Raw genomic sequence first — 21,062 nt, forward strand, 5'->3', positions numbered from 1 at the left:
GCACCCTTAGTGAGAGCCGCTGGATCTAATGGATAAGAGCTCAGACCAGCATGGTTTAACAGGAAACATGACGAGATTGTGCTGTAGTATCTCTGCCTCACTGAACCATAACAGAGAGGCATGTCACTCATTCATGCTGGCTGCTGCCATCTACTGGCCACAAGAAGTAGAAAAAATATACATTTTAGTTTTCAATTTTCTGCCCTTTTAAAGATATTATCTAAGATAATAAATTATCATATTTTGCGCAGTTTTGTTTAGAATAGTCAAGAGATTTTCACCATTGTGTTCCCTGCAGGTGTACTGTATTTATTATGCATTTATTATGTATGTTGATAGCGCAAAAACCTTAAAATGCAAGCACATTTTTTATCAAAATGTTATCTGCGTTGATGCTAGGTATTTGTTTGAATGGACAAAATTGGTCCTCATCAGTTCTCCCTTTGATACTTCCTCTCTCTTTATTTCACCACCAGCAGATGGTGCCATTTGAAAGAGTCTAATTAGACTGGAGCTCAAGGGAGCAATTACTGTTGGCTGTAGTGCACATAGGCTCTGGGAAAAGGTCTATAGAGCTGTATCCATTTTACAGCTTATTAGAAGTGGGCTTTCCTGGATTTATTGAAAAGGGTTAGGGTTTAATACAGCATTAATATACATTTTGTGCAGTGCACAAAGACTTCAATAAGACTATCTTTATTGGTCGGCTTGTGCTGGCACTCTCTTGTTTTGTTTTGGCACAGTCTTTCTGACAGTCACTGTGGCTCTGATTCTTCTCTTAGGTCTATAATTTTCTCAAACAAAAATGTCCAAATTCAAAGTTTTAGAAACATGATAGAGGATATCTGTCAGAACATCCCTGCATTTCTCAATGGAATTCATGTGTGTTGATGGGAAGAAATGTGTTTTGTTTGTGCAGTTTAAAGGGACCAGCATGACAAAGCTTGTCTAACAAGGCATGGAGCTGAGAGGGACCCATGCATAACTAATGCCCCAGGACCCCAAAAGCTTTTGTGCACTCAAACAAAGGTGCTGTCCTGCTGTATCTAGGGACACAAACAGGCAAAGATGGAGATAGCAAAGCAGTAACGTCAGATTATCCCAGATTGCACTTGTTTTTTGTTTTTTTTTTGCATTCTAGTTACGACTCCAGAATATTAATCTGTGCACGGATAGTCATAGTTCCTGCCTGTTAGCAGAGAAGCGCTGCAGGCCACAGTGAGACATGTAAACACATGGCAAACAGCCAGACAAAAAAACAAATCAGAGATTGTTTTTGTCTAAGAAAAGAAACGAAGGCCGCTCACATGAGGCTCCATGGAGAGTTCAACCTCTAACAACCATTTATTAGATCTATTTACAAACAGTACAGGAAACTCAACAGAGGAGAGGCATTTTCTATTGAAACACAGTTCAATGCAGTTCAACAATAACTACTGTTTTATGGTTGACTATATACAAATTAATACTTTTTATTTAACAGAAAGTAAAAGTATCTGGGATAAATTACCACTTTAATGAAAATATAGAACATGATAAAAGTTCAGATAAACCTTTACAAAGTGATGCAAGTCCCCTTTTCCAGCTAAGAGTGTTATCTGATGGAGTGAATGTATTGCGTGATGTAGTGCAATAAAAATAGCAATGAAACTAAATAGACTGATTTAAACATTAGCACTGGAGTGGCATCTATGAGTCAGCACTAAAAGTACACTGTTTACGAACTATGACAAATAAGCCTGAGGTGATCAGACAGCAAAGACAGAGGATGCCCTGTGTTCTAGTTTTTAAAATAGGTCCAAGGTGGTATGTGTACTGGGGCTGCAATTACTTATCATACTGTTGACCAGTGAAAGGATTGAATTGTGCCAGTTTCAACATATTTTCACCTGATTAAATTAAAGAGCAAACAGAGGATGTCTTGATAGTTTAACATTTTACAGATAAAAAGCATTTCTCATCAGATTTATAAAACTCATCTTTTCTGATGAAACAACATATTCCAGCAAATGGTATGGTAATTTGATAAGTTGTTGCAGCCCTTATGTACAAATATGCACTAAAAAGAGTACATGTGTCTGTACGTTGTGTACAGACCCATGTACTATGACTTTGAATAATATATGATTGTAAGGAAATATTCTTACTAACATATAGCCACTCTAATAATAAGAACAACCACTAAGATTAAATACAAAACATGATGGACCAATAAAGTGTAATATTTCACTCTCAGCTGACTAAAGTGCATTGTGAAAGATGTCCTCTGGTGAAAGGGCGGTTGCACAAACTTGTCCTTGAGGTCTTTACCACAAAGAAAATCCACAGCTCAGAAGTTCACACAGATGCACACCACACAGTAAAGTTCAGCCCTATGCATCCACTAGAAACTTGATTATTTTCACTTTTTTACAATAGAAAAACTTCCTTTACTCCTGTATTTAATTACAGTAGTTCTATAGTACATTTGTATGCAGAAATATGTGCACAAAGGGATTTGGTAATCACACTGGTCGATAAAGGTTTTAAGCTCAGGATGCATACTGGGCAGTTCAGACCTTTTTAAAGATCTGATTTGAAAGTGACATCTAAAAAAGACTTTAGGAGGCTGGAGTCAAGAAAAGAAACACAAGAGGTGAAGAGCACTTCACAGGGTCACACAGCAGAGGTACCTGAGCTGGGTCTAGTGTCCTGTGCTTGGTGTGGAGGGTGTGAGGGGGGTTTGCACTGTAGGGCGGAAGGAGTGACGTAGTTGAGGCTAGGGCTGTTTATGTCCCCTTCTCCCACTAGAGTCAGGTCAGACAAGGTGTCCTCCTCCAACATCTGCACAGACTCCCCCCTGTGAGAGTCCTGCAGCAGAGCCGAGTGGCGCTGGTTGCCCTGTGGCGGGTGGATGGGTGAGATGTTGCCTGGGAATGGGGGGGGGGCTCTACCTCTCCTCCCTCCCCCACTGCCGTTGCCCAGTGCAGAGTCCAGGCTCTGGGACTGATGGCTCGCATTGAGCAAGTGCGTGCCCCCTCCGCCTTTGTCACTGCCGTTGGCCTTATTGCCGCGGCGGGCACTGCTGGGAAAGCTGCCGTTGTTGGGGTGACGGGAGTTAGGGGTGGAGCTACTAGGCTCCGTTGGCGACAGGCGCAGGAAGTCAGGGAGCTGCAAGTCGCTCTTGTTTAGCAGGCCTCGCTGGTCGTCTGCTCGGTTACTCTGAGCTTTGGATATGAGGTCGAAGAACTCTAGAGACGCACACACACCAAAAACAACAGCATGCACACACAACATTTGGGTTAAATCCTTCAAGTAACATTGTAAGAGTACTGAGTCACTACTTTAGGAAACATGCAGAGAATGTTAGTCAAGGCAAAGCTACATTCACTGTGAGTGTGCTACACATAGCTTTGGAAGCACTTGCAGTATAGGGGCAAAGGTTTGTGAGTTACAGTGACACGGCTATAGAAACTATACACCACAAAAGAAAATAGCTTGTTCAGTGGTTACCTTCAGCTTCGTCTATATTAATCTTTTTCTGCTTTCTTTTCTCCGGAGCCTTAAGGAGAGAGACAGAGTGGTTGGGTAAAGGCTGGCTGCTTGTATCAGAGCTTGGCCGAGCTTTGCCGTTCTCCCCATGGGAATGGGCTGAACCGGCTTTCCCTGAAGGCCTGTCCTCCCCCTGAGGGCCACAAGGAGAGTGGAGGGGGCATTAGAGCCCTGGAGTACGGCAAATGTGATGACAACATGGCCGCAGAACATGTGAGGCTTCATTTTAGAACATATTCAAAACATAATGGTATGACTTCAAAGACAGTGAGGATGTTTTACTGAGACGGATGTCTAAAATCCAATAAACACCACATACTACACCACCAACAGATTAGACCAGTTACCAGCTAGAACCAGTCATACTGGAAGATCACACAACTAATGTACAATCTATAAACTACCGACTAACTCCTAACACCATGTCCAGTTTATGTTAATTTTAGAGGAGGATTTGTGATGAAAGATCAGGAGGACAAATGCAATCGGCCAATAGTGAGACAGACTGGTGGCATCACATACAGTGCACATACTGTTACAAACAGTTGCAGCGTGACAGACATTACACCTGAACAGGTTTAAACACAAACGCATGTGGTGGACTGAGGACAGCAGGAAAGACACTTAGCGGCGTGACATCATGAACAGGAAGTAGAGACATTCGTTATGAGGTTATGGAACATTCCAGTGCAAGACAATAACAAAAACAGAGCTGGAGGAGGTCTTACTGTTGTTGATTGATTTCTGCTTGTTGAGGCAGGGGCATGGCTCTTAGAAGGCCCTACTTTTTGCTTATCTGCAGAAAACATACAGGTGAAGGGAATGGACAAATGCATCATCCATCACAATTCTCTGATCAGTATGATCACTATGTGTATTACCTTTCCCAGGAAATTGATCTGCTACATCTAATACCACCCGTAGTCCATCAAGATTGGAAATAGGAAGACCTAAATCTAACGGCTCTGACTCCCCACTCTGTATCACAGAGAGCAACAGGTAAAATGAGGACTTCACAAAAATACTGTTGTACACATTCATGTGGAGATCCATACATACAATATGTGCAACTAAGTCTGAGAGGTGTAGGCCGTATTTGGCCACCACAGGCCTGAGGACCTCAGTCACTGGTTTGGTGGGCTTTGCCTTCAATCCCACTGAACGGTTAATGGGGACTAAATCAAGTCTGTTGTTAAAGAATAAAACAATATTTATTTTTGCAGTACAATATAAATTGTTTTAATAATTTAGACCAACAGTCAATCATGCCATTACCTGAAAAGAGTGCGTTTCTCTAAGCGGAGGTCTCGAGAGCACAGGGTCATACAATCTTGGTCCAAAACCAATGGCTGCAAAGAGACAAACACAAGTAGTAGTAAAATAACTACAATTGTCTGTTTGTGTTTCAGTGTAACTGTTATTTAATAAACTGTTCACCACATTGCATTTTTACATAAGGAGTGTTTTTATGTACCTTTTCCCCTCCCACCAGAAAGAGGTCTATAGCTGCCAGGTTGATGCAAAGCTTCTCACAGAGTCCCAGCATCAGATCTCTGATAGACACTCCAGATCTCAGGGGCACAGAGCAACATGAGCCGTCAGGCAGGCTTATGTTACACTGCCTCAAGGGGGCGCTGCTTCCTCCTCTCTCTGCACCACGAGACGTATCCACCTAACCACCAAGAGAGAAGCCAATGAGTAGAGCTTTTAGAACATGGAATGTCAATCACTATTGTAATTTCAGTCAACTGTATTACATACTGTTAATATTATGTTTTTAATTGTTTGGGCCAACCTCATTTTTTCCTGATCCCGATGTCCCAAGCTCTAAACTTGTTCCTGATGAAAGAGAGCCCTGAGATTCTCGCCGTCCATTGCTCCCAGAATAATCTAAAAGAGTTAAGTCAATCAGCTGCACACGACACAATGTCAGTTGTATTTGTGATTATTAGACTCACTGTAGTTGAGATCGGCCAGCTCCCGTTTCTTTGGGCCTTTTCCAAAGCTCCTGTTGCGTGACCAGGAGAAGAACATGCCCTTCTTCCTGTCTGCTCCATCATCGCGGCTGTCCTCGTTCAGAGAGCGGCCTGACTTGCTCTTTTTGTCCTCCTGTAACACCAGCTAACCAAATCAGGATGTGCAAACTCAGATGCACACACACTCACTAATTGTACTGTTAACTAGGTTAGAGCTTACAGAAGCAGATTACATTCACTTATTAACCATAAAATTGTCCTTTCTTGAATCTAAACAACATCCTCAGATTCTCACAGAAGGAACAGCATACCTTCTTGGGGGTGGAGAGGTTAGAGCGGTCCGATCCTGTGGTGCTGTGCTTCGACGTGGGGCTGCTGGGGATGTGATAGGGGTCTGGTAGGGGCCTGCCCTCCACCTCCGCTAGCATACACTCCTGATAGAGCAAGGACTTCAGGAACCGGGTGTAGCTGTCAAACTTCATTAGATTAAATATCTAAAGGGAAGAAAACAAATTATATCAAGTCCAATATATTGTCTATGGCAGAATTATTCATTTTTGCAAAAACTTAAACACAGATTAAAGACCATGTTTAGTTTTATGTAAGTCATGAATGAGTGCTTTGTGAGCCCAAGTCACAAGTGAATGTGTTTAATATGAAACATACCAAGCCTGGTGGATATCCTTTGAGCCTTGTGACACTTATCAGAGTTTAAACATCTGAGCTAAGCAGACAAATCAATAGCTCTTTTAGAAACTTCCCCTCTTTGCAACAGACTAATCTACTCACTTCCGTGAAGCTAGACAGCTCGACAGCAGGCTGACCTGTGAGTGCTAAATCTTATTATAACTTAATGGCAGAGCTTTTGATGCACTTTTATGTGCACTAATAGTTTCCTGTTGGAACCTGTTCCTCATGTGAGAGCTTGGCTCTGCACATCCTCTGTGTATAGTTGTTGTTTGACAAAGGCTACAGATGATAGATGTATTGTATGTAGAGGACCTGCAGTTGTTGCTCCTTGAACATGTCGGGGCGCGGGGCATTGAGGATGTCATCGGCAAGCTGAGCCTGACTATCGATGTTCACTGGAGTCGTGGCTTTACTCGACAGGAAGCTGTTGTAGATCTCTCGTGCACGCTGAGACAGCTGTAAGAAACACAGATCTTGTGTTTGACCAAACAAGTGTTATGGGCCATATTGAGGAGCAGCTTGTGTTCAAAGTGGTACCTGCTTCTTGTCATTCTCAGGGACATGACTGAAGAACTCACAGGCCTGCCAGAACAAGATGTTCTCTTCACTAAACTCTTTCTTTAGGAACTCCTTCAATCCATGAGAGATGAAGGTTAGACAATAAACAATAAAGAGTTGATGAGCTGTGTGACAGGTGTACAGAGCAGTACCGAAAAGTATCGCACTCCCACGGGGTCCTGCAGCAGTCTCTCGAAGCACACGGCCCAGCTCGCCACTCTGCGGTCAGTGTGGCGCCGGTGGCTCTGGACGCTGGGCAGACTGGCATTACTGTTCAGACTGTTGTCACTACTGCAGCCCTGCAGCTCCACACTGTTCAGCTCTGCACACCAAAAAATGGTTGTGGTTTAATCGTTGATCTGTGCATGGTGTGAGTGACAGAGCATAAATCAAGTCATAATGATGAATAAATAATATGACTCATCTCTATCATTCAAATTAAAATTATATATAATAACGCCTCTGGCCCGGCTCATTGGCTCGTCTTGTTTTTCAAAGAGAGAAGGGACATGAATCTTACCAGCTATTAAAAAACAACAGTGGTATACACATTACAGATAACTGCTTTTTGCAATGTTATAATAATAATAATAATAATAATAATACATTTTATTTATATTGCACTTTACATAAAATAATCTCAAAGTGCTACAGGTAAAAACAATGAGTAAAAAGTGCATCAGCAAACAGTGGATCAAGCTAAAACTATTGCAGGAATTAATAAGATAATACAAAAATAAAATACAATTAACAAAAGTAAAAAGATACGTTTTAAGATTTTGTTTAAAAACAGAAATAGACTGTGGGGCTCTCAAGTGCTCATGTTATATACGATGGAATCTGATCATGACAATGGTAAATGTAATTAGAGGCTTAATACAATTCAAGTACTGTAATTCCATATAGAAATAAACCACCATAGTAAAGATCAGAACAATTTTGGAACAGCAATAAGTAAACGTTCTTATAAGTTAAAACGTTGACCCTCAAGCATCCACATAAATGTATGTAAGTCTCTCTGTTCTATGCAAAAATAGTGCTTCTGTGTGAATGATCTCAGTGTTACTTGCAGACTTTCAAAACTACATGACCAGGCCTCGAGGAAACCTGAAAATAACTCCAATGATGAAGCTGGAGGACACTTGAACTAAAGTGGGCTGCTCAGAGGAGATAACGGTGAATACAAGGACATCCAGAGGCAGAGAGCTGATCAGGTGCCCCGCCACAGTATAATCCTGTAAATATGCTGCCCTCAGCTACTGTCATATGTGATTTAACATCAAAAACGTGATAATTAATGCACATTTTCAGTTTGCTGGTGACACATTCATATTTTTTATCCAGTTATGGATCATTCTGTTTATAATGCAGTCTTTGTTATTGAAGTCAACTTTAAAATTGCTTTAAATGATAAAGGCATGGAGCAGGATGTTGTGATTATTGTAGTAAATTATTATTATTCCATTTAAATATGATTATTTCTTTTTTTTTAATTTTTTTTTTACATGGAGTTTTAGTACCTTGCCATTGCCCTATCTCGAAAGCTAAAAAAGGCTGAGTCTGGTGGATGGGAACATGCTAGGAATACTGGTAGAAGCAGTGGCTTTGATGCAAACTGTCATTGTGTCCTGTCATCGCACCTTGTGTAGCATGTTTTTTTTTGTTTTTTTTGTTTTTTATTAAATATAGAGAAGAATCAGTAATTCATGTTTTTTGTGAAGAAACAACATTATATGAAATGGTTCAAACGCTCTGAAAAGATGGCGTGTATTTCTCTTCACACTATTACTCTCACAATCCTGTGTTAAATAATTTATCACGTAATCCTGGATAAAGATACATACATACAAACAAAGTAAGCCAGCCTTCCTTTATCTGATAAATATAAAAGGTGAGAATACACCACATTGTCTTTTAACAGCTAGCTTTAGTTAACTTCTATAGCACTTAAATTCTCTATAAACAATTATAGATTAGACACATACATTTACACACATTAAAGTAAGGAACTGCTATACTAGGGTTGGGAGTGACAATATATATAAAACATACTCCATAAGAATGCTTCACACAGACCCAAGGCCACTGTAGCTACTGAAAGACATCAAAAGCTTTTCAACCACCCATAACTGCCTTTACCACAGAACACAGTTGCTCTCTGTAATGGCAGTTCTTTTTCAGGTCATTCTCAACAACCCAAAACAATATCAACAAGCCCCAGTGTGGTTTCCTTTCTAATAAAAAAGTGTTACATAGTAATTAAAAACAAAAAATTGCAACAAATAGTGCAACAAATATAGCTTTTTAAAATTTGACAAACATGTCTAAAATCAGATCTTCCCAACAATAAACTTGGGATAAACCTGGAGTAAACGGGACAGGAGCTATCATCAAGATTAAAGCCATACCAGTTTGAAATCACTCCCATCTCACCTGGGTAAAGCTGGTAGGAGCCTGAATGATGCCAGCGGGGCAGGTAACGCATCCTGAGGGCCCCAAGTCCCTCCATAATCCATACTCAAACTCCAGAACCATCACATAGAAAACCATACAGACTAAAAGGCATCAAAAAGACACAAAAAGAACAGAAAAAGATATTTGGAAAAACCCTAAACCACCTGAAAGTAGGGTCACAATATGGAGCTACAGAGAGGTAAGTGATCCATGCACATGAGCCATGGGACAGTGAATAATTTAGAGGGAGAAGGAGGAGGTAGATGCACCAACACACACCTGTATACAGCCTGCAGTATTCATGACAGAGGAAGGCCACTACTGAGACTAATGAGAAGCCAAGACCCCTGCGCATCCAGACAAGCAAATCAATAACTGCTAAATAGACTGCAGAGTTGTTGTTTCAGGCATGTTATTACCAGAATAAATGCTATAAATAGACAGGGCTATAGGGAGCAGTATATTGCTAAGTGCTGCGATGATGTTGGCAAATGCAATGTTCCTTCCCTTAAAGATTCACTTTGTAACTTTTCTGGAAAGGGTTCCTGCCGTGTCTCAATGGGATGTTATTGTTGTGCACGGAAAGTTCCATTGTTTGGCATTTGACGTATGTAGCTTACATTTTATTTAATTACATGTGTTTTATTGCTAAAAAATACCCTGACAAACACAGCAGCAAGAGTTGTGTTTCCACTTGGGCTGGTGGCGGCACCTGCTTGTCTCTAAGGGGATACACACATAAGCTTAATGCCGTATCGTGGAACATTTCAGCCAAAGTCTTAGCATCTCCATGGAGACCAGCAGGTTATACCATCCACCAGAAAATGTAATTAAGCTTTAAAAATCAATGTAATCATTTTTATTGACTAAAACAAAGAATTTCAAATTAAAATATAGAAAATTTCCAAATCCTTATATTGCTTTTCTTCTATATTTAGCACAAAAAGCAAAACCATCAGATAAAGGTACACGCTTTTAAATGGCAAGGTAATCATGATTTCTTTTGGTCAATTTACCTTCAATCGATGAGCATAATAGATTACTTTTAGCTGTGGGTAAAAGTTAACAGTTTGAACCACTGTGTTCTTATCTAATTCTGCCTTTGAGATCTGATACTGTCCCTTTGAGACGAATTGTGTCTCTGCTGGAGAAAATAAGTGTAACATACGGCCTTAGAGACAAGCTGGAGACATTGTAAGTTCAAAACGATTATATTTAAATGCATAATAATCAACTTGGTGCACTATAATAATATATTGTGAGTTGTGCAACATCAATAATGTTATATACAATATATGTCTGTGGTGGTGGGTGGGTCCAGACAGCATAAAGTTTCCATTCTCTACGGCTATATTCACAGTTCACCAGTCTGAACTAGACCAGGACTAAACTAGGTCTAGAACACAAGCAAACCAAGTCTACATCAGGACATAACTGGGCTCAACCCAGAACAAAAGTGTGAAATCACAAAATAATTTAAAAAACAGCCCCTGAAATCTGTACTATATCAGCAAATTTTGTCTAAATATATGTTGATATATCAGCATTTAGATATTTTAAATAAATAAATCAAATAAATAACTTTTAGTTCTTTGTCAAAATCATATCTTACATTTGCCTCTTAAAAACTTTTCTGTATCAGTGACTTGCTGGAATTAGATTACAGCCGTGTACACTGTGGAACCCTTTCAATCGGTGCTAAGTAAATTATTTTAATTCTGTTACAAATGTTATTTAAGGTAAAATATGTACAAAATAATATATCATCCACAAGTTCCTCCAATCAACAAATTTTGATTCACAAACAAGGAGATGTTGAAGTACCGTTACTAATTAGCATTTCATGTTATCTCCAAATGATAAAGGAATAAGAACAAAGACAGTTTCCCAACTCAAATCACACAATTTTTAAGAAGTAAGATGTAAATTTAACAACGTTCACCATCTTCTCATGGGTAGACTGTCACGATTCATAAAAATAAACAAATGTGCCTGTAATCCCGTCCAACTCCGAGGCTCAGGGTGTGAAGGAGCTGAAAACATTGCATCTCTGATTACTTTTGCACCGCTATTTGTGCTTTTTCTCACCTCCTCTTCCACCTTGTACCTCCTGCCTGCTGTAAAATGGGCCTTTTATCTTCACTAAAGGTGTCGATGGGACTGTTAAAACTGTGGAATGAGGGAATTGAGGTTTCTGCTCTTGTTGGCTGAAGCAAATGACTTGACAAAATAAGTTTTATCTTAATAGAAGCTAAAGTAATCTAAAAATTTCAAAAACGTTGTCTAGATTACTTCCTTTGAAACCTTTTCTTACAAGGACCACTCCTAAACAAATATGGGATTATACTTAACACACTAGTATGATAGGTATTTTACTGGAGATTAAATTTTGTCTTGGTATTTGTAAAACAACAATACATAGTTAAAATTAAACGGTTGTACATACTTCCTTAATTATAAAATTAGGGGCTAGACCTTTTGGACTAATAGCTTAGTCAAACAAACATTTTCATTTGCTAGCTAAGGAACAGTCATTACCAAAAACTTCACTCAAATACTTAAAAAGTGTTTACAGCCATGATTGCACAAGTAGCTAGTAGATATTATGTGAAAAACAAGACAAAGGGGGATCAATCAAATGCTAAATGAATCAGAAGCTAATGAAATGAAATGTATTTTTAGATTTATAAATCAGATTTTTTTCTTCTTTGGTTTTCAGCAGAGCCAGCGGTGACGTGGGCATTGACAGGCCCAGCTATATTACACAGTGTATGTTGTGATTGTTTTGTTGCATGTCAAATGTACAGATCAGCCAAAAGAAAAACATACAAAGTTGATATTTGTGAAGTGGACTCACCTCCATCGGAAACTGCAGCAGACTGTAAGAAAGCACAGAAAGACATGGGTTAGCGTGGTCCCTCATCACCCGCTTAAGACACAATGCGCAGGGCTGGCGAGGCAGCTGTCTGGGCATGAATGTTTAACTGAGACTCAATCAAAGCTGACAATTATGTGACTGCACTTTCACATCAGGAGTCTGGAGAGCGCCCACACCACTGTCACGTGGGTGGGAGTGAGGAGGAAGAGCTGAACTGGCTGTGCTGGCTCTACAACTCCTCCTCATTCACTCACTCAGTTACAGGCAGATGGGTGTGGTCTGTCTGTGTGAAAAAGGGAACTCTAGGTCTAAACCTGCCCCCAATTATAAGTGTAATTGTAGTGTTGGGATTTTTTGGATATCTCACATTCAGCAGGTATATATTTACTAGAATATGGGAAAAGCACTAGACAATGCACTAGAAATATTTCATCATATCAAGTTGTTCATTTGATTTATTTATTTATCTGAATTAGGTGCATAGTGCAATGTATCCTAAACAATGTGTTAACAAAGAAATATTGTCGCTAAAATGTATTTGTTCATAAAAAAACAGCAGTATATCGCAGAGTATCATGTGCAATATATCAGTAATCACATGTATCACCATATTGTGATAATATCATATTGTGAGCTATGTATCATGCATTGCATCGTATATGATTCTCAGCTCTAATTACAAGTGATTAAACATTCAGTCAAAAAGACAACAAACATCCCCATGACACACACATCTGAGATGTTACAAAGAAACATTACATTAAAAGCATAAATAGAAACTCAAGATCATCCATGGGTACATGACTCGTTATTTTTCAACCAGTTTTTAAGAATGTTTTTTTAAGGTTGAGTACAATGGTCAGTTTCATATGTGCTTTGGCAGTGTATTCCGTAATTTTGAGGCCTCTGGGTTTCAGATAGGTGGCATTTTGAGGATTTGTGTTCACTCAAAAGATGTAGAATTTAGTTTGTTAATTGCTATGGCAAAAGTCCAAAAATCATTCTGAAAGAAGAATAACAAATACAGAAGTTTAATATAGACTAAAATGTGCACTGTTATTGCTTTTATTATTTCAAACTGTAAAAATGTATGTAAAAATGTAAATAATGAAAAATGCAACCACACTGTAGCTTTAAGCAATCATGCTTATACTGTTTCCTCTACATCAGTCACTTCTCAAGTTTTTCACTAGTTCTGGGTGTTATGTCATATAATAATAAAAAATCCTGGATCTTATTTTTTATGTTAATTAAAAAGTATATAAACACAAATACATATTCTTTAAATAAATCAAGTTCATGAACTGATTTTTAAAATAAACCTCAACTCCCCCACTCACAGCAATTTACAACACACACACACACAAATTCCTCAAAAGTCCAAACTCTGGTCCAAAATAGACGCTTTAAGCCCTATAGCCCCTTGCTCATCATTGATAATTTGATTAAGATTCAATTGCATTTTGATGAACTGGACAGCCCTTCTTTTCATATAAATGTATTTTCATTCTACAGTCTCAGTTAATATAAGTGTCATAGCTCTCCTCCTCCTCTTTCCCATCAGCCTTCTCTCCATCTCATCCCTTCATGAGCACGGTATCCTTTGATTGCATGTCTGACCTCTTTTGCGGTCTAAGGGCCAAAGTTTATCTATTTAGTTCACTTATGTGTTGGTTTAGGGAGTGATGATGCTTATAAAATGGTTTTACTCTTAGTATAAAGGTCATAACTCATTTTAAGAAAAAAATAATGGTTAGAAAATTTGAAAACATTTTTCAATGAAATATAATAAATAAAAAGAGAGCCATTTTAGGCTTAGCAAGACGCTCTTCAAACATTTTTCTGTGATATTTTTCACCACATATTAAATGTGTTGTTTCTTATAATTGCTCAAATAAGGCCCCTCAGTTTTTAGACATTTGAATAGTTTTGAATGGTTACATGAGATCTAATGAGGCGTCTGAAATGTGATTATTATTGTTTGGTATACGTTCAAAAAGACATTTGTAAATTGTAAATGATACAGAAAATAATTTCGGTGATTCAGCTTGCTTGGGGCTAGTCAACTATGTGGTAACTAAAAACCACAACACACCTTTAATTTCATTTAAAACCTGTGTCTCAAACATTACAAAGCCCTGTTATTAACACATTTAGCACAATTTTTAAAAGTGTTTTTAGACTGAAAACAATGTGTTCTGGATGAATGAGTTACCACATAAAAGAAAGAAAAAAATGCATTCCACTGCTGAAACAAATTAACTCCAAAATAATATTATTGTAAGTATTAAATTTTTCATAATATTACAAATAACACATAAGACATGAGATTGGCTTTGGTTAAATGTGAGGATGCTGATTGTGGTCTGAGAAAATGACTCTGGCTCTAACCTCAGCAGAGGAAGCTGGTTACCCGACCCTCCGTGTGATTAAAGCAGTACACAGTTCACACATTTACACTACAGACCTATGATGTTTCAGGGCATCTGGCTCACATCTGTTGGACATGTCTCTTGTCTTTTGTGGTGGCTGCATTCCTGAGCTTTTGTGAAAGTGTGTGTGTGAGTTAACCCCCATCCCATTAAGCTCAAATATGATGGCTTCCAGACATAGAGTGTGGTGTTGTGGTTTGGCCCCTGGTCCAATCCCACCAAGTCCCCTCTCCGACCCCCTCTCTTTTCTCTTCTCTTCAGACCTGCTCATAATCACATATATGATCATATGTGTGGTCTGCATGCTTATAAAGCCAGTGAGTTTAGTTGCCAACTCATTTGATCTAATGAAAAAGGAGGTCACATTGAGTCACATTTTCTATTATTGTGAAAATCAACAACATTTTTTTACATATTTTTTTGTAATCCTTTGTAAAGTTACTTTTTGTGTCATGAAAGGTGTTGTTAAATAAAATGAATTAATATTAATAATAATAAGGATAATCACCACCTATGATGTTCTTTTTTTAGATCATTGTTGTCTTCACTTAAAACATTTATTTACACACAGAACAAATTCATGATAACAACTGAACCATTTACTCATTTCATATATTCCCATAACATTTTAATCTTTATTGTGGTATTATCGTTAAATGCAGTTATTTTCATAACGATAATAGTCTATACAATTTCAGTATTGCCCCATGCCTAATTATGTAATTGTTCTTTTTCTGAAATTCATACATACAATACATCTGTACATCTTCATTTGTCATTTACCTTTTCTAAAACAAATTTGCCATTTTTACTCTTCCTTGACTAGTGGAGACACAGCCCTTCTCGTTTTGCTGGCACTTCCACATCATTCCTGTCAGCCCATTGGGAATGACTGGGGTTTTCCGGGTTTTCCCAACTCAAGAATCTCACCTCAGATTGATATCAACAAGGACCCATTTCGCTGGAAAATTAAGACACAAAACCCTGTTGGATGGATATGTAATTCTGATGTTCTTTTTTCCATACCATTCAGTTTATCCTGTTACTTTGGTATTAAGATGCAGCTAATAAAAAGGACATTTTTCATGTGGACAATCTGAATAGTTACAGGAAAGGACATTCTGTAACTAGATTAATGAAATATAAAAGCGCATGACTAATAACAGATAAGAGATTCTGACCTTAGACTTCACAATAAACGAATTACTCATCATGGATCATCATGAGTTAGTTCACATGGTGACTTGTCATCACTCACACCCAGACATATGTAAATACATATATCATTGACCACTAACTCAAACAAGGACTTAAGGCTGAGCAATATATTTTAGATTTGATTTTGTCCTTTCAAAAGCAAATGGTCTGAATGACAACATTTTTGTTCATTGCCAAAAACAATAACAAAAAAAAAAAGGTAATTGTGAACTCACATCCTCATGCTTTTACTGAAGGAGGTTTAGTTGTGGACCTCGGAATTAAAAAGATTCAGACGTACCACTGATGATTAGAATTTAGAATTAACTGAATCTTGAATGTGAATAAAATGTACAGCCCTATTTTTGCACATCCTATAACATGTCCAGCACTACAATAGTATTTAACTGAGATGAGAAACACCATAGCAAGTTCTATGACTTTGGCTTTGCTTAGTTTATTATGATGATTATTTATGTTTTGATTTTTGTTTGTATTGATTTATTTTATGTCTTTCTTAATCTGTAAAGCACTTTGAATTCCTTTGTGTACTTTCCCTGCCTTGCCATATACAGTATACAAGACAACTGGGACATCATCATTGTAGAATCTGAAAACCACCTGATGTTAAACAGAGATCAGGCATAACAAAGTTGGGACAATTTGTTTTTACAGTGTGGACAAATATAATGAGAATGCAGATAATCGGGTTTAAGTGTATTATGAATAAACCATCCCATTAAAATTTGAAAACAAGTGATACTGTGTTCAACATGTTTGTCTCTTCCTTTGAATGTGAAATATTGCAGGTAACTTGACCTGTTTATGCCTGTTACTGGAGTACAGGAGGGAGGAGCTATAGACACACTGTGGTCTGGTCCCTAGCGCTTTATTAGCTGTGACTAGAGGGAACGGGGGTGGCTTACATCATCTGTTATGAAGGTTCAAAATATGCCCAAACACATGGTACGACTTATGGCCGTGCATTCACACTGTTATCATAATATTGAAATTTTAACAACTGTAAAAGTTTAGCCAAGGGGTTCCTGTTGATGCAAATGCACATTTAAGGCAATGTTAGTTCCAGGAATTGGACATACTGCTTTTATAGGACAAAAAACAGAGCAGGCAGTAACAGCACGGGGCAAAGAGAAAAGAAGGGGCTCAAACTGGTGAAACTAGTGACTGTTTATAGTACTCCTGATGGTAAAATGTCAGTAATATTTTAATTACAAAGAAGAAGATCAAGTGTAGATGTACTCTTTTTGAAAGAGATTCTGCCCTAAAAAGCATGCCTTCCAATTACTTATTTTGATAAATAATTGTGGGTTATGCTCTGTCACAATTTCAGATAGAGGGCAGTGGCTTATATAACTCTATGGAACTGTTTTTGAGAGAAATTCCAACTTACGATCAACTTATCATCCACAAATGTTAAACTTTATTATTATTTGCCAGTGATTGAATCCACAGACTTATTATAATAATGACACTCTCTGAAGGCATTTTGAAAAAAATATAAATCACTTTTTTTTTTTCTGACAGAAAAGGCATTGTAAATCGTGTCATGTTTCCTGTGGATAGGTCGAGTAGTTACATTTACTTGAGTAACGTTTTAAAGAAATTGTACTTTGCAGAGTACTTTTCTAGCAGCATACTTTTAATCCTACTAGAGTAATAGTTTTATTGACATAACAAGTACTCTTGCTTGAGTAAAGTTTTGGTTTCTTTTCCCACTGTGAGTAAGTTTACAAGTGACAAAATCTTTATGTTGAGAATATTAAATGGTTTAAACATTTTTGTTTCTTCCACCACTCCACCATTTCAGATATGATTTAGTTATTCTCATTTCTGTGTCTGTGCTTTGAAAACACCAAATGTTGTGCATTATTTAATCTTTTTGTCCTTCAGATTACTTTAACTTCAAATTGTAAATCAGATGCTAGGTCCTAACAGTTACTCTTTCAGTTGCTCTTACTTGAGTAGTGGTTCTCCTAAATCCTTTTTTATTTTTACTTGAGTGACTGTCTTGGACCACTGCTCTGTAATTCTACTTGAGTAATATTATTTTGAAGTAACAAATCAGGTCAACAAATCTGCAATCTGACAGTTAAAAGGCAGATTCCAATTCAGAATTATGGTCTGTCCTTTACTTTCCAGCTGATGTTGTCAACATTCCCTGAGGCACTACACTGTCTGAAATCCTGTTAGACTGAGTTTAATTTTAATACAATTGATTTCACTGCAAAGTATTATAGAGTGATTTTAAAATGCTGTGATGCCGTAAACCCAACCTATTCACATCCCACATCAATGCAACATAAATAGACTTGCAGTGAGTTTTAAATAGCCTCAGAAATCCCTTGCTACTTCCTCAACCGTCACTTAAACTGTCAGTTAAATGTATTGCAAAATATTGTTTTTGGAGCCAGCATTTCCCAGGTGGAAATGTGGCAGTTGTAGTTACTGTGGAAACAACGTGTTATAAATATTTCTCGTTAACATCAAGAGTAAAGACAGAGAAGGCTTTCTGAAGGCAGGCACAGAGGTTAAGTGTTCACAATTGGCACCAAGAATGGGAACTATATGTTTTGTGCATTCAGGTGAGGAGTGGAGAATGGGTTGGGTTCACACAATAAAGAAGTCTATAGTTTAATATTGTGCACGTCAACATTATATGGTTGAATCTGCACTTTAACTGTAAGGGTTTAGATCTGACTGATGGTAAATATCTCTATAATTACTGAACCTGTCCACACAAATAAAAACTGGTAAAAAAAGTTTAACATGACTCTTTTTTGACTGCTTCAAAATGCAATCACATGTCCACGGGTTTCAGAAGGATGAAAAATTAGGACTGTTACTTAAATGATTAACAAATATTTTTTGCATATAACAGGAAGCTGAAACTCTTAAACTGATAGATGATATTCTTATTAGTTGAAAGGACTTTTAGCCATAAAATTAACATAGAAAGTTGGCTGAAATTTAACATTTGGATATTCAGAGTTTGTAGTTTTATTGGCCTTATACCCTCCACCTGAAATCACACAGCATATACATAGGTCTATGAGGTGTCTGTAAATACTTGCCTCACTACAAGAGGGCCACACCTTTAACAGAACAACAAGCACACACACGTAGTCTTATAGCTGACTTAGCCCCAGCACATACACACTCCCCACAGAGGAGGAAGCTGCAGTGGCACAGGCTCCGAGTGTACCGACCTGTTTACTTTTGAATATGGGGCGAATAGTGGATGCCTTTGAGGAGAGAGGAGAGTTAGGCCTGGCAACCACACCAGCACTCACAGTCATAGTTCAGCTTAACCCTGACAGAGCATTATGGGGCCAGCAAGATCGTTAGCTCCTAATGAACACAGGTCAAATGAGGTGATGCTAGAGTCACCACCACATAAGGTTGGAAAATTAATCACAGTCAAATTAAAAATAATAATATATTCTATTTATATTGCACTTTTCTAAACACTCAAAGACGCTGCACGAATTAAAATTGCAATTTGAATGGAAGGAATTAGCTGCAATTTTTTAAGTACCATCATTTCCTCCAAACAACAAAATATCCTTTGTTATTATCACACTGTAGTTGAGATCTGTACGAACATGTTCCAGTATGCGATTTGAATATTACCAGTTTTGTTGTTGAGTTTAAAATGTGAACCTTACAGAATTATTTTTATTAAAACATAAATTGCAGTTCCAAGTTTGTCAGAAAAATCACAATATGATATTTTTTCCTCACTTCATTCAGCACCACCACAACATTATTCTGAGGTTGATGAAATCAGAGCACCAGTTCAATAGTATTGACTCAACTCTCTGTGGGACAGAAGACATGAATAATAGGACAATATAAGTGCTGTAATTTGACTGGATTTATGTTTTCAATAAAGCCACAAAAATGTCTGAAAAACTGCACAAGTCATTCCTGTGTGTAAACCAGTGTGACCATCCCAGTTACTCTTGGATAATGACTAAATCCCAGTTAAGCATTTAAAAATCAATATCCACTCTCTACGAAAGGAAAGAATGCTGATAGTGTTTGTTTTCCGACAATAGAGCCACGCAGGGAACTGACTCAGAGGCTGGGCAGCTGATAAATGTCCGTTTCACTTAGTCTGTAGCCCTGAAACATTACAGACTAAAACTCAAAACACATCAACACAATCGATGACACAATGATCGAAGCCCTTTGTCAGAGTTACTGACAATGGGCATGATAAATTATGACAATTTTAAGAAGTGAGACAGCTCAGTCCACTCATCTCTCAGCTGTGCAACATCACTCCCTCTTCCTCTTCTTCCATTCCTTTTGAACTAAGATCAGACTTTTTATATGACGACAAAATACTAGAATTGTCTTAGTTTAGCTTCACTTCCACTTGCACTTTTACTGGTTATTCAACTTTCTAATGTAAATTCCTCTGTCTCTAGATGTGATTTATGTCTCCCATCTGTCACTTTGATAATACAACTTAAATATGTCAAGAAGAGGCTGGTGTTTTGCCATACCACTAAACCACACAAGTATTAACATCAAAAGTCCTATCCATGCCTTGACAATTATAACTATAATAGCTGGATACAACTTATAAATCTTGCCATTTCACTTCTCTCTGGAGTCTTCACATAATATGCCCACTATTTCATTTTCTATCAATTATTTTGTGTTCTGATCAGATATTTTGACTCTAATTAGTTTAGTTCAAGTTACATTTTAGACTCAAAGTACTTGTCAAAACTTCAGTGATACTGATACATGCAAAACACAGGCTATACATAATGTATATCTACCTAGTCCATTTAACAGACTGCATAAACCATTGTAATGTAATAGGTGCATCTTACTCACAGTGTTGAAGTTCCACACACGCTTGAAGGAGAGCCTTTTCCTCAGGCTCATCCTGTTCCCGACTTCTCAAACTACATATCTTCATCCAACATTCACTCCATATCTCCCACCACCTTAACAAAACTTGGGCTGCCGCTCTGCTTATCTAACTTATCTTCAGCTGTAGATGCTAGTAGTTTCATACATGCCTTGACCACTGCTCAGCTACTCCTGGCCATGCTATGTCTTCTCCTACATGCTATACCTCTCCTTTCTTTTGTCCCTTGACAGGCTGACGGTGAAGTTGAGACACACACGCTCACACACTGCTCTGTTTCCATAGCCACACGCCCCCTCGAGGCAACCGCTAGTGAGAAGAGGCGGGGCTATCATAAACCCACCAATCAGACTGTTTTTTACCATTCTCAAAGTGCTCCAACTTCAGCAGTAAAACCCAGGTCTAACCTAATGCAATGTTAACACAAAAAAGCTGTT

At 38.1% G+C, this 21,062-nt stretch overlaps 1 protein-coding gene across 2 annotated transcripts in view; it reads right to left on the minus strand.

Annotated features, from left to right (window-relative positions):
• Positions 1–21,062, minus strand: part of rgs12b (regulator of G protein signaling 12b) — a 40,657-nt gene that overhangs the window by 1,456 nt on the left and 18,139 nt on the right. The window contains exons 6-19 of one of the 2 annotated variants that reach the window (XM_020941868.2): positions 12,067–12,088; positions 6,908–7,077; positions 6,735–6,827; positions 6,510–6,653; positions 5,819–6,001; positions 5,490–5,640; positions 5,327–5,421; positions 5,006–5,203; positions 4,807–4,880; positions 4,591–4,717; positions 4,413–4,509; positions 4,260–4,327; positions 3,493–3,664; positions 2,673–3,230 (exon numbers count right to left, since the gene is read on the minus strand). In XM_020941868.2, the coding sequence (XP_020797527.1) occupies positions 2,673–3,230; positions 3,493–3,664; positions 4,260–4,327; positions 4,413–4,509; positions 4,591–4,717; positions 4,807–4,880; positions 5,006–5,203; positions 5,327–5,421; positions 5,490–5,640; positions 5,819–6,001; positions 6,510–6,653; positions 6,735–6,827; positions 6,908–7,077; positions 12,067–12,088 (2,152 nt within the window). Of the gene's footprint in view, positions 1–2,672; positions 3,231–3,492; positions 3,665–4,259; positions 4,328–4,412; positions 4,510–4,590; positions 4,718–4,806; positions 4,881–5,005; positions 5,204–5,326; positions 5,422–5,489; positions 5,641–5,818; positions 6,002–6,509; positions 6,654–6,734; positions 6,828–6,907; positions 7,078–12,066; positions 12,089–21,062 lie in introns of those variants that run through there. The other variant, XM_055158122.1, reaches the window with a different exon arrangement.

The sequence above is a fragment of the Boleophthalmus pectinirostris genome, unplaced genomic scaffold (assembly GCF_026225935.1).
Source record: "Boleophthalmus pectinirostris isolate CB_2022bp ecotype Guang Dong unplaced genomic scaffold, ASM2622593v1 HiC_scaffold_22, whole genome shotgun sequence".
Lineage (NCBI taxonomy): Eukaryota > Metazoa > Chordata > Actinopteri > Gobiiformes > Gobiidae > Boleophthalmus > Boleophthalmus pectinirostris.